Source organism: Opisthorchis viverrini (genome assembly GCF_000715545.1).
Source record: "Opisthorchis viverrini unplaced genomic scaffold opera_v5_258, whole genome shotgun sequence".
NCBI lineage: Eukaryota > Metazoa > Platyhelminthes > Trematoda > Opisthorchiida > Opisthorchiidae > Opisthorchis > Opisthorchis viverrini.
In genome coordinates this window covers 58787-72810 of record NW_008751915.1, presented here as the reverse complement: position 1 = coordinate 72810, position 14024 = coordinate 58787, and the positions used below count along the sequence as shown (strand labels likewise).

At 41.2% G+C, this 14024-nt stretch overlaps 1 protein-coding gene across 1 annotated transcript in view; it reads left to right on the top strand.

Annotated features, from left to right (window-relative positions):
* The window catches only part of T265_14770 (hypothetical protein), a gene marked incomplete at both ends in the record, with an annotated part of 121095 nt that overhangs the window by 48285 nt on the left and 58786 nt on the right, over window positions 1–14024 (top strand). Inside the window, 2 exons of the mRNA XM_009175154.1 lie at window positions 7608–7805; window positions 8128–8325. Coding sequence (XP_009173418.1) covers window positions 7608–7805; window positions 8128–8325 — 396 coding nt within the window. The remainder of the gene's footprint in view (window positions 1–7607; window positions 7806–8127; window positions 8326–14024) is intronic.

Genomic DNA, 14024 nt, shown 5'->3' with positions numbered 1-14024 from the left:
CGTCACTAGAATGCCTTGAATGAAGCAGTTAGCTGGAAATTCGCCTACGAAATCCCTCCATATAACTCTTTATCCCTTCTCATCTATTCCGATTCCTCTTTAGACCTAGAAATCCAAACTCTCGTAACCAGCAAAAGTGAACTAGATTATCGATTTTCTTAATAATTTCCTACGTTCTGCTGATTCGTAAGTGCTTTTGTGATACCCAGTCAAATTGACCAGAACACTTGTAAGGATCAAAATCTTCGAATGCCTTATGTGCGGTATATGTTATACCACTACATGGGCAGGTTCAACGGAAGAAGAAACTTACACAAAAACTAACTTATCCATATTCTGTGACCTGTAGCTCATTCCAGCTAATATCCTTTCATCTCGTCTCAAATTTGAAAGGGAATTCGGTATCATTCCTGAGTCAAAGAACATCTATTTTGCTAATCTAACCTACGTGCATCCATATGCATCAATATGCTTCCAAACAGTGTAAAACATTTCCTACTGGAAAACATTCCTCTGAAAACATGCCTATTAGAAAATCATGTCAACCACGAATTTGTCCTACTTTTATGTAAACAAGGGGAAAGACATGGTACATTATATCTGCAAAGCGTATCAGCTGTCTCTCCGTATCACTCAGAGACAATATCGCGCTATTTGCGGTGATACGGGCTGTGCGTGAGGGCAAAAATTAATCTCCCCCAATCCAGCTGTTTGGCACATTGCCAAAACCTATATTCGGCAAAACAAATTTCCGCGATAAGCCCACACATGTAAACACGCAATTTATGCTCAGACTACCCAGGCACAATAAGTTCGAGTTAAATTGGCCCGTGGCATCCCGGAAAGCCAACGCGTTAAGGCACTCACGTAAACCGAACAGTTATAGCACCTCATTCCAGATGTCAAGCAATGTTAAATTCTTACAGATTATTCGAACGCAAAAGAACTCACCAAAGTTGGCAACTTATATTTGTACTTTCTCACGACTACTTTCTATCTAAAGTCATTCCATTTATCTTCTAAATATGCTGTTTCGAATCTCGAAAAAATTTTCCCATAGCACATTTGTGTTTCACTTCATATCATGAAACCAAACCCTTGCGAAGATTAGACGCATCATTATATTAACCTCACCGAGGCTATCCAGTTCAAGTTCATCCTTCTGACGGAAACAGCAATACCTGAGCGAAATTCAGCTGGTCATATCAGATAAAAAGATTAATCAGCTCAGTACTTTTCAAGATAAATATATTAACTTCCACATAAATATAACATCAACATTCGTGCTTGTTTAGCTCCGTAGTACTTTGCATTCTTTACACTCGCACGAATGCGCTTTGTCATTCTCATGCCTTCTGAGGTATATCTGGGTCATTGGATGGCGCACTGAAGTGTACATTGATGCTACTGTGTCTAACGAGGTTTACCCGAATGGGAGATAAATATCAACTGACAGTTCTCGACAACCTCATCATTTAAGGTCACGGATCTGGGATAAACGTCCTTAGATGGAACAGGGACACAGTCTTGTGATGCTTTGCACACCTGCGGATGGAATGTACAGTGGACTTTATCCTTAACCTTGACAGTAATCTATCCAGGAAATGGGTTCGCTCGTCAAATTACTGACTGGGCGGTGACTTTTACGTTAGGACCTTGTAAAACAACAGTCTAAAAGAAATGCCAGAAACCATTTACATTGACACAGAGACCTACTGCCAATACTTCTTTGTTCTTCCAGATTTTGTGTTGTCGTTACTATTGACAACCAGAAGAAGTTTCAAGGCTGAATAACAAACCTTCACCAGCTTGGCATATTCTTTACCGTTAACCGCAACCAAAACCCAGTAATAACTTCAATTCAAAAGGCTTTAAATAACTGGAAAAAATCCTGTTTATTTTAACACTGAAGAATTTGTCAAATCCCAAAAAATTGAGACAAACTAATGCACTTTTTTCATTAAGCCACGTCATGGGTCCTCTTTGGGGGAAAACACGATTACTTTCCAATGTTTCGGGGCGCGGTTCAATTAACCAGTTTGTGCGGCCGGTGAATTAAAGTTGTGGTACTTTTCGTGGCTCAACCTCTCATTTAGCAGCCTCTAGCATATTTATTGCTACTACTAACTAATAGTACTAATTGTTGAGCACTAATAAGTGAATAAATAAAAATCTGAACAGAGTGAGAACCACATCATTACTAGATTGTTTAAAATAACCAGATACGGCCCTTTTGTGTTCAAACAGACCCTGTTTTCTAATCAGCAAGTTCCTAGCTGGGTTTGGCAAATAACCCATCGGGGCCACCAGACATCCCAGCGTGTAACAGGCCTACTTGAACTACGGCCTTCGAAGTTAGAAATTTGTTTCTTCCACTTCCAGTGGCTTGTTGTCCTACCATGAAATGATCGGTGGTAATAACTGGTCCCTTTGGAAAGCAGGTTTCGATTTTGTGAAATAAATAATGAATAACTCCAATAGGCGTGCATCAGCATCCGCAAGATAATGTTATTGGCTGCAGAAGGTTCTAGGAAACTGTACTGTTGGAACATACTACGGAACACATACTTATTGATGTTAAAATCTTCTAAGTCTGGGGTTTAGAAAGCTCATCATAACATGGATCCAATCTGCCTTACACCGAGTTTATACAGCACCCACATCTTTCAGCACAGTAAATGTCATAAAGACAAAAACCGACCACAGTTTTCAAAAGATCGAGAATGATTTTACCTCATCTGTTGATCGGGCTCCAAATATTGCTAAAAAAATTAAAAGTTTCCAAAAGTATGACTCACTTTAGTTACGTACACTGATATTTTATGTCCATGCACATCGACCGTACTTCTTCGCTAGGTTGACCCCGAAGAAAATCAACTTTTATACGTAAATAAACATACAAGAAGTAATTACCAACGACAATTTAGTTCTGGTTGAGCCAGCTTATCCCATATTTTGCAGCGCACTTCCACATTGATTTATTAAGCAACATGTCATTGCTGGGATGTCTTCGCTTCTCGACTTCCCCTGTCTAGGTTTGGGCAACTTGGCAGTATCCCGGTCCTTGTGCTATCTTGGGGTGGCATGGTAGTTGGGCACCGGAAGGGTGTTACAGCTAAACGATTACCTTTTTCTGGTCTGTGCCATTGCTGTCCCAAGTTTTATATGCATTGCAAGAGAACTCGGCACCCAATGTGCCATGACCAAGTGATGTGTTTTCCTTGATGAAAGGAAGAGTGGCGCGATACCCAGCCTTAGTGCAAGTTAATCGCACTACTGGTCCTTCTTTTGCATAACGGCTAAATGTTCAGATTACTAGCTGAGAAACTGACGTTTTGGAAACTTCCTGAAGTTTCATTATGTGCGTGCTGATGATTATTCCTAATGAGTTTGAGCTATGTGATGCTTTCCGCCTTCTCAGCTTAGACGGGCTTCACTTATAGGGCGAAATCCCAAGGGATAATTACCAGAGATCACACTACCGTCGAAACCAGTGTAGTTGGATTAAAACCTTCCTTTTTGTGTGGAGTCTTACTAATATTCAGCATATACGGACCAGTTTACCCTGGAACATTTTGTTAGTATCGATTTAGTGATGAAGCTCTCCAAATGGAGTCCAAGGCCAAGAGCGCTTCCCCGCCCACTCGTTCTGTCTTAGCCAATATTGTTGGTGCACATGTGCAAATCAGGACGCTTTGAGAATATCTGGTGATGTGTACCGAATTGGACCAGTTCGGTACAGTAACAGCCATGTGAACTGCATTTGTTCACACACTGAGCATATAGCATATTGTACATTAGCCTATATGCTTGGACCTATTTCGCTTGCTTCCTACGTACTAGAAATTTACGACCATAAACTCATAGTCTTATAGTAAACTATTCTGTTCAGTGAACTAACACTGACCCCAAAGATATCCCCGAATACCCTACAGTCATCATAGTCAAACAGCCGACCTGAAAGCAATGCAAATTCATGTGCAGCTCGTGAGCTTATTCTACCTTGATTTTTTATCCTTTTGCTGCCCATGGTATGCATCCGCTGCACTACTCAAGTATGTACATGGATGGTGTCATACACAATAATCCGGTGACAACAATCTAAACAGCGTGTCGATGGCATTTCAGAAGTGCATAACGACAGATTAAATACACTCAGAATGCTAAACACAACATTATTATTTGATCATTACCGCCCTGGAGAACCTCCGCCCAAATACATCAAAGATTCGGGGTTTTGGAACCAAATTATTTGCGCAATTTCAGAGATCCACCTATATGATCTGAGTGTTTCGTATACGATGGTTGTGGTAGATAGAGGGAGACCCGGTTTAGTCGGAAAATTATATGCCTGATCACTTTTCGTATCAACGTGGTTCATTGGTTCGGGTTACTCCTTCTAGGCCTTTTTGGTAATACACTACACCCAATGTCGCAGAACAAGCTGATTTCAGATCCACTATCCAAATTCACTCTACTCTTACACTGCGGAAGACAGACAGTTACTTTGGCCGCATGTAAACTAAGTAGATAAACGTGGTCACTTACTTGCTCATGTTTCTGAATGAGTAAAAACATCCCACGGGTGATGGTAAATTTAGGACTACGCTGCATTAGTTTCATTTACTGATCCAAAACACTGATAAGGTAAGAAACATATAAAGGGTTGGATATTAAAAATTCAGTGGTTTGTTTTACCGAGTCCACAATCGTGCTTTGGTAATCGGCCAGGTAGGTTTGAATCAGCAATCAACCTCAATGACTTCATCGAGAGTAGAATGAAGTGGTAAATGCCTATAGCATATACACTCATTTGTGAACTCATCTGTTTTGCGACAGACTCACCTGAAACCCAGGAACCTCATGAGTACTGTATTACTTCTATACATATATCACGAAATCCCGAATATCATACAGTCTGGTGCAGCATATTCAGTCGCTTAAAAGCATCATAAACGAGTGATTCAACTGGGTTCCAGGTGAGCCTCCCGCAAAAATAAAATTGGTTCTCAAACGGGTGTATATCACTGATTTCGTGCAAGTTCGGTTTCAAGGAAAGCATAAGGTTTGTGGAAACTCGGAGTTTACGCCCACCTGATGAACTTCAAGAAGAATGATGCTGGCCGAGGGCTATTGAAGAATAGTTGGTTATCACTTCATAGACGTGAGCACCTGGTCGAAGTCGCTTCGGAGCCTCTTGCATCCGAAAATTTGTGGGGGATTAATTGTTTGAGATTGTGGGTTAATCATGTAATAAAACTTTTATTACAATCTATGGTCAATGTCTACTCTCTTTAGCAGCATGCTGCTTGTTTTTGAAGTTATTTAGGAAAGCATAATCTGGTTTGTGAATTCATGCACCAATTTGCTTTCTCTTGCTGTTTGGTTGCTGTACATTCTCATGCAGCTGTATTGTGTTGGGAGGCTTCTGAGGGTCAGACAATAGTGCTCAGAAATCTTATACACCGTACTTTCCCCTAGTAAGCTAATATTTAGACCATGCTGCATTATCCGAAGCATGAGGCGAGGAGAATGATGCGGAAAACTTTCACGAAAAATAAAGGCGCATGATTGGGTCCAAGGTTAGTTCTGGGCTTCCGATAACTGAACAAATATACTGGACCACGGTGGTGCGACACAAGTGACTGCATACATTGGCTACCCTAAAGAGTCAATGAAATAGACAACAGCCATTTACTGTGTTCAATAATTTCAAGCCTCGTTAAGATATAACATCAAAGAGAGTAGATTAACCTCAAACTTCCAGGTATCCAGATGAATTAGAAGAGGAGCCCGAATACAGGTCAGTTCACTGCTTTTCAGACGTACACCACAAAAGACGCTATCGGCAAAAACTTCTGTTAGAAGAAACGCTGGAACAAGGGCACTTATAAAGAGGATGTGAAACTTGCAAAGCAGACTGCTAGGCAGCATTTGGTACGCCCTCAATCAATCTCTGTAGGCCGTCGAATTCAAGAGCTAACCACTTCAAAACTAGGCAGCCTTACTGTATAGCAATATTTCCAGTGAGTTGTACAACTTGACGGTGAGATTGTCAAGGTGTGCAGGTGACAAAACGCTAGGGTGCACATCCAGAACTCCGTTTTTAGCCGAAGCAAAAAGCTTTCCTATGATGACAACTTATTTAAACGGTAAAACACATAATGAAAATCAATGACCTGGAATGCATCTTAGGCAAAAGAACTAGTTCTGCAGCTAAACCGGAACGACAAATTGGTAATGCGAGACCTGTTTTTAGTTTAATAGGATACAAATCATTCTAACCAAATAGCCCAACGCCTGAGTTTCAAGTCTCCATAAGCGTATGGATAACTTGATCTCGTCCACCTACTCTGTTTGTCTAGAGCAACAGGTGATAAACTGTAAACCTTATATTCATGATTTCCAACAGTTCTCTTCCCCCTGGGTTAATACAGTTTAGACGGCATCCGTTAACCCGTAACAATCGATTTTTTCCCGGTTATATTGGGGGATACTTCATCGACAATATTACGACCAGAAGAAACTCAATCATGGAAAGCAGCTGTCTAGCTGCCGTAAAACCACGGAGAACAAATACTCTATTAAAAGGTGAAGAGGAACTGGGAACCTATTAGGGAAAGCACCCTGTCCCTAAAAGGACGCCCATCAATAGGTTGCTCACATTCTGGGAACCCATTGAGATTAACACATTTGGGAATCATGCTAGAGCAAGAAACAATCGGCAGGTTTGATGCAGCCTACTTTAGGTCCCTCAAAAAAGACAAACCCAGCACCCAAAGAAAACTGCCTTAGGTTGAGAGGTAAGACCGTCCTCGCAAATCAGACCGGTTACCTTTCGTTTGTAGGGTTTCCAGTCACGTGCGAGGAGAACTCCGTGAAGGTAAATCAGAATGGCGCGATGGTCCCGCATGACTAACTTTGACTGCTATGACTTTCATTTAGCGCTGACACGTCATGGTCTATCTTCTATTAATAATAATCATTCAACTGTAACACCCTTTAGATGCCTAGCTACAGTGCCACCCAAAGAAGGCAGAAGAGCCGGGATAATGCACGGTTGCCCAGGCCTAGATAGGGGAAATCGAGAGGAAGCGCTGACACTCATGGTCTATCTTCTATTAATAATAATCATTCAACTGTAACACCCTTTAGATGCCTAGCTACAGTGCCACCCAAAGAAGGCAGAAGAGCCGGGATAATGCACGGTTGCCCAGGCCTAGATAGGGGAAATCGAGAGGAAGAGGTCGTGGTCGAACCACATACCTTCCGGTCAATAAACTGGTGCTCTAACCACTGAGTCAGATTGAGTGAGAATAGATCGATACAATAAATGCTAGGCGAAGCTTCGTCAGAATCCATGTTGAGGGCATCACCTCATTAACTGCAGTTTTTGTCATTTGAAAAGCCCCCAATCAACTATTCTTTAGAAACTGCATAAAATTTCTACTAAAATGTGCTTTATATCTGTCTATCGCAAACTTTTTTTTGTTAACTTACTTCGCAACATACTTCAACAAAATGTGTAATTCATGACACATCTAACAGCTGTTAGCTCAGTACAAGTCAGGCGTTGTCAAGAACACTCCACGTTTATTTTGTTGCAGACTGGACTAACGCCACTGCATGTGGCATCATTTGTCGGATGCACCGATGCGGTGGAAGTGCTTCTCCAACGTGGGGCGAATGTTAATCAGACAACCCTGAGAAATGAGACCGCATTGCATTTGGTGGCAAGAAACAACCAGGTTGAAACAGCTAAAGTTTTACTGAAACATGGAGCCCAAGTGGATGCAAAAACCCGGGTAGGCACTTTTTTCTTTTGTCCGTTCCACTTCTACTTGATCACTTCATGGTTTGCGATTAGATCTGTTACCACCCGCTCTGCAATCGGAACTAACAAGTGCTCGTTTACCCGTCAACTTAGTGCCACTTAAGTGTTTCAACCAAGCGTCTGCATTCTTCGTAATCAACCCGGTTTCTTACACACTCCTGTTTACTGAATTTAAGATGCTCTGCGAAGAGCCGCTGAATTTTGCTTAGTGTTTTCTTAACAGTCGTTTAGCTTCAATGGTAGGTTCTCTACTAAAATCCCTTGAAAATTTGTCAACTCCGTTTATATGACAGGATAACCAAACGCCACTTCATGTAGCCGTGAGATCCCATTATCGCCCGATGGTCGCTTTGCTTCTTGATGCTGGTGCTGATCCGAACTGTTCTACAAAAGACAGCTACACTGCCCTACATTTGGCCACAAAGGAGGATTCCGATGAGATTGTCAGTGCTCTACTCAAACATGGGGCTGACAGCAGTAGCAAAACCAAGGTGAGCAATTGCAATTGTTTTCTAGCGAGTTGGTTCTTAATGTGGGCAAAATCACTTTTTCGTTTTCCACCCGAAACTTTGAAAACCGAAGGATAGAGAGACTTCATTAAGCCATTATCCGGCTTACTTAAATTTGAGCCTGACAACTGATGAGACGATTCATAAGGAATAAGAGTACGTGTGAAGATTGTGTGATTCAATCCACCACTCTTGCTAGGTTTTCTCTGTTCCACTATTTCAACAATATGTATGCACCTAACTACTGGCTTTCATCTGTGGCTCGTGAATCGTGAGAATGTCAACACAAACAGCTAACCCACTGGGCCCACCAATATAATAACCACACATCCATCTATAATGCATCAGAATGCTGTGTATCTTTTAGTCATCTAAGCATTGCAAATAGGATTCACGTTGAAATGAGGTGTCATTTAAAATAAATATGTTAGTCGCAAAGCCAGTAAATTAGCAGAAAAATCTGGTGAGAAAATGTAGTCAAGTGGCGCGTACAAGTAGAAAACAATACTGAGTCATTCTGTTGTTCCAGCATATCACAACAAATGTAATATGACTGCCAAATGCTTCTAGAAAGCTGACCTCGGTCGATTACTCGCCAAAGAATTCAAAAAGTTAAACGCTATTTTCCTAGCCATCTATCTGAAATTTTACTTATCTCATTCTGAGCGGTGGGTGCATTTAAGCACACATCGACATGCAATATCCAAAAGGCCAAGAGTTTTATTTATGGGCACAAGTTTGACTCTTTCCACCATTCTGTTTCTGTCACTCTGCTTCTTCAGCATTATGTAAAAATGAGGATAGCTTGGGCACCTTTTCCATGAGGTACAGTTAGTTTAGCGAGAGTTGCAAATTATCTCAAACGAACTTATTGAGAATCAGGAAAAACAAACAGGAACTCTTCATAAAGGGAACTGCTCATAAATTTGAAGAAAACTCTGCGACAGCCTACAACCATCTTCACTCTTCATGCAGCTCATCAGGTGGGCACACTTCCAGAGCTTCCGCCAACCTTATTTCCTACTCGGAAACCAACTGAACGTATTTCGACAAATGCACTCATCTGCATATCGATTTGCTTTTCACTAGAGACTCAGTCAAATCTCTCGTCTATGATATTCTTCAATCCAATTAGTTCAAGTAAAACTGATATGCTCCAAGAAGGGTGAAGTGGCTGTCGAAGAGTTTTTAGCAAATTTGTGAGCTGTTTTCTCTATGAAAAATTGTACTGCGATATCTCAACTACTGTACCAACTGGAACATGAGGCGCCCCTCGTGCAGCACATTCAGTTGAAGAAAGATTTGTTTGGTTCTCTCGTGTAAACCGAATCGATATGCAAATGAGTCTATTTGTCGAAATAAACAGTAAACTTTTAACGACAATCTGGAGAAAGCTTTAAGCACTGTATTTTATAAGAGGAGTTTTCTTCAGTTGCAGAAGCCAGGCTCTTAGAAAATTTGCGATAGGATTTCGGCAATCTTGTTTAGTGCGTGGAATTGGTTATCCGAATCATATTACCGCAAACCGTTCCTTCAGAATAACCTGTTGGCAGTGAAAGTGCTCTGTCATCAAAACAAAGAAAGCCGATTCGATTTGCTCCAGAGTTTGCAGCCTTCACGAAGGCAGCCATGATATCCGATACGACGTAACTTAACCAATCTGCAACAAACTCATGAACTTTTGAAGCAAAGGGGATTTCCACTAATTTTCATCTTTTCTCCTCTGTACATGGAAGGGGCACCGAAACTGCTGGCGATAGATAACATGTGTTCAAACTGTATAAGCCGTTCGCATGCTAATAACCACTTAGTTTATTGGGAAATTGCAAACGCTATCTTTATGGGACGAATCTTAGGTCATATGGTAAAATCGATAAACTGTGGTAGTGGTGCTTCATATTCTCAAGTTGACAAGCGTCACGGGTTGTGAATATCATTCGGATAAACAAACATACGAAAAAGGTGTTTCCTGTCAAGTTGGATCACTTCTCAGCACGCTTGTCAGTAACGCTTCACCAGTTATGCATACTCTGCAATGGTTGAGGATTGTGATCGGTGATAAATAAGCAATAATCGGGTGTCAATACGCTCAATACAATGGAGACAAATAGAACCATGTTTATTATTCCGGATAACCCACAGTTCAGTTCTTTTAGACATCAGTGATGTGAGGGTATGTGTTAACTTCGAAAATCACTATTTCACGTATACCAGTTGCATTGAATTATTTAGGAATTGTCTGAGTGAATTTTATTTCCACATGGATCACCATAGAAAATTTCGCAGATGAAATGCTGTCGCCAAGGTTGACTTCCACATGTCTTCTTCACTTTCCATCGACCCTGTCATTTACTGATCTATCCTGTCCAACAGCTGCATCCTAGACGCAGTAGCAAACAAGGTTTTGAGATGTGTGCCCATTGTCTTATCTCGCGTTTGGAATTAGCCAAAAGCACTCCGGAATTTTTCAACTACACCAAAAATTCCGGATAGAAAGGAATGAAGTTGTTAGCGGAATTTATTAGAAACACATTATGATGGATGTGATTTATACAAACTGCCGTATGCCCACACATTTCTAGATCACATTTTTAGAACCAATGTCAGAACATATGGAGAGAGAAAATACCCTCCACGAACGGGCAACGTGGGTCAGAAATAGAATTTCCTAACTTAAACGTATTTGCCATCTTATTTCTGACTATTCCTATGAGTTTCTCTGAATACATGTAATCGTTTCTTCTAGTGTATCATAAATCCATTTGATTTCATAGAAACATGGGGAAATTACCCCGGCAAACGGTTAGAAGCGGGCTACTTTGAAACCACAAATTATTGGTGTGATCCGAGAGCGTTTCCAAGCATCAGATCAATATCCAGATTCTCAAAAACCTGATAATAGCAATGGGAAGAAGAAACCTATTTGTTTATTTTGAAAAGCCTCCTAACAACGTTTCCTACAAATGACAAAAAGCTCCATGAATTTGGCCGCTCTCTGGTGTTGGCAAAATCCTTCATTTTGTAGCAAATGAATGACTTAAAGTGCTAGCTTAATTTTTGGAAAAATCTGACGATTTGTTTAAATCGTGTTCCCCTATCTGAGCCTGTTGAAGGAGAGTTTATTTACCCAACAAAGTGAAGTTGAAACGCTATTTGGGTATCCTAGCTTAGTTTCAGGGTAATCCGATAAAATCGGACATAGACCTGACGATTTGTCTTATAATCCGAGGGCCTGTTTGCTATCCTTTGTCCTCCTTCCTTATGGTGGCTGCCGTGACCCCAGAAACCGGTCAGTAGAAAGCTACATTTCGTCTCCGGAAACTGATATTTCATTAGGCATTGGGTGAGCATACAAAGAAGCTTCCTGAACAACTTCTATAATCATGGCTTCTCAACTTCGTCTGGTTGTGATTGCTTCGGCCGCTGGTTGGCTTGTCAGTAGCCTGTGTTATGCGCCTACTGTTTGTTTATTGTTCTCTGTTTTATTTCGACTCCCGACTAAAATGAACGACTGGATGATCGAGGTTTGAGATGACGTTTAGTTGTATACTGTGAAATCCAGGTGGTTGGTTGACGGAACTCGAACCTAATTCGGATGATCATTGGCTGATCATTTTCCTTTGTAACTTACTGGACGATCTGCATTGCCGCCTACTCGTTAAATTACCTATTCATTTTACTATAATTACCAATATATTCGATTTGCATCTGGTCACAGGAATCCGCGTTATGTCATAACTTGTTATGGAAGCACTTGTTTTTAACAAAAAATGCACAGTGCCGTTGAACTGTGCGAACAGTAGCGTTCACGCAAACACAAATGCCTGAAGTCATTCTTATATCTAATAAAGTTTCCGTCAGGCTTAGGCTTTGCTGTCATCAATATTTTTTATTAGGACTGCTGAGGCATCCCTCATCTTTCACTTCGCTCGTCTGCTACATAGAGCCAGTCTAGTTTTTGATTAAAAATATTTGAACTAATTATCGTGCTTTCTGCAGTCCTCCAACTAATTTGCTTACTGAGATGACTGAACGAAATCAGTCTAGACAGGCAGCACTATGTTGTTCCTGTTGCGTTTCAGTCTGGATGGGTTAAACAAGTAACCGGTAAAATTTGAATGTGTATTTTCCTAGAAACTTTTCTGGTTAGCTAAGCTGATTGAGAACCAGAAAGCATCCGTACAGCACCATAGTAATTTGTGCTATTGATTTTGTCCCGATTTTTACACCCGTCCACTGGCAAAGGGCACAAAAATTTCCTTCTCAATTCTGTGGAATAAAAAGCCGCTCAAAAATGTTATGATTCCTCGGATTAAATCGGGGTCCAATTACCCATTTTAACGCGGTTCATCACCCTGAGGCCAAGGACTGTTGTTAACCTAAATTTAATTTCGCAAGCATAAAAAATCTTCAACGTTACCCGTGTATTTTGTATCACTAATTTTATAAGTTTGAGAGAAATTTCAAGTTTCTCCTTTATACAATGCAAATTGATTTACCTAGTTTTGAGACCCTTAACAAATGTAATAATGCTTGAATATTCCCTTGGTTTGAAAAATAACACAGTGACAAACATTAATGTTTTCGGGATCTCGTCATCAGATCAGTATATATCTAATGGGTAAAATAAGAGCTAAAAATGAAATACGCTACGAAGATTGGTTAGTGAAATGCAAAAACGTGGAAACACGAACGATTTGTTGTCTGCGCCTACCCCCCCCCCAATTTCGCATCCAGTTGGATGCTGTCAGACAGTGAAGACGGCTGTTGAGTGACGGCCGGTTGATTCGTGTCGCACGACCAAGGCAGACTCAGCGTTCGTACGAAACGTTTTTGACAGCACAGTACCGAGTTTCACAGGCGTTTAGCGACTGCCTCGACCGTTGTCAAGCAACGTCGTTGAATAGATACCGTTAGTCTATTTGACACGCGGTAAATGATTTGAAATGATTCATTTAGCATGACTACGTGCCCGGTGTCAATTAGGTGGGATGCGATTGAGCTCCTGGCTGAACTGTTGAGGTTAGTGGTATTCCGGTAAGAAAGGGGCTCGCGTATTTTCTTAGAAAGTTGCCGTGTCGTGCGCCTAACATACTCCGCCAAACAACAGCAGGAGAAATAATATACAACCATATTCTGGGTGAAGACTGGCATCTTGTCTTTGAGGTTTAAGTTGAGCAGAGGGTTTGTTGTGAACCAAGACCGCAGAGTTCCAGCCGGAAACGTGCGTTATAAGGATTGAAACAAGCGGCGGTTGAATATGTCCGCCAACAGATCGCCTTTATACGGTAGACTCAAGTATATTGGCTTCTTTCCAACGGTCGTGATAGGCGGTTGGATAGGGCGGTCGAACATATTCTTGGTTATAAACCTCTCCGGGTAAACATTGGCTCGGAGCACGTTAGCAATGTGCTGTAGTTCGGAGTCCAGTGTATCAGCAGAGCAAAAATACGTTTTGCTCGGTTCGTTAAAGTTTGAATCAGGGTTCGTTTCCGCCTCATTGGCACAAAGCTCAGGAAGTTTTTGTACTGTCCGGTCCATGTGGGCTTTCTGTAGACAGATCTCTGAATTGAACCCGTGGAAAGTCTGACTAACTTAACGTCCAAAAAGTGGAAAGCGTTGTCAATTTCAGTTTCAAAAGTGAATTGAATAGAGGGATGTGCCTGGTTGAGTTTGGTCAG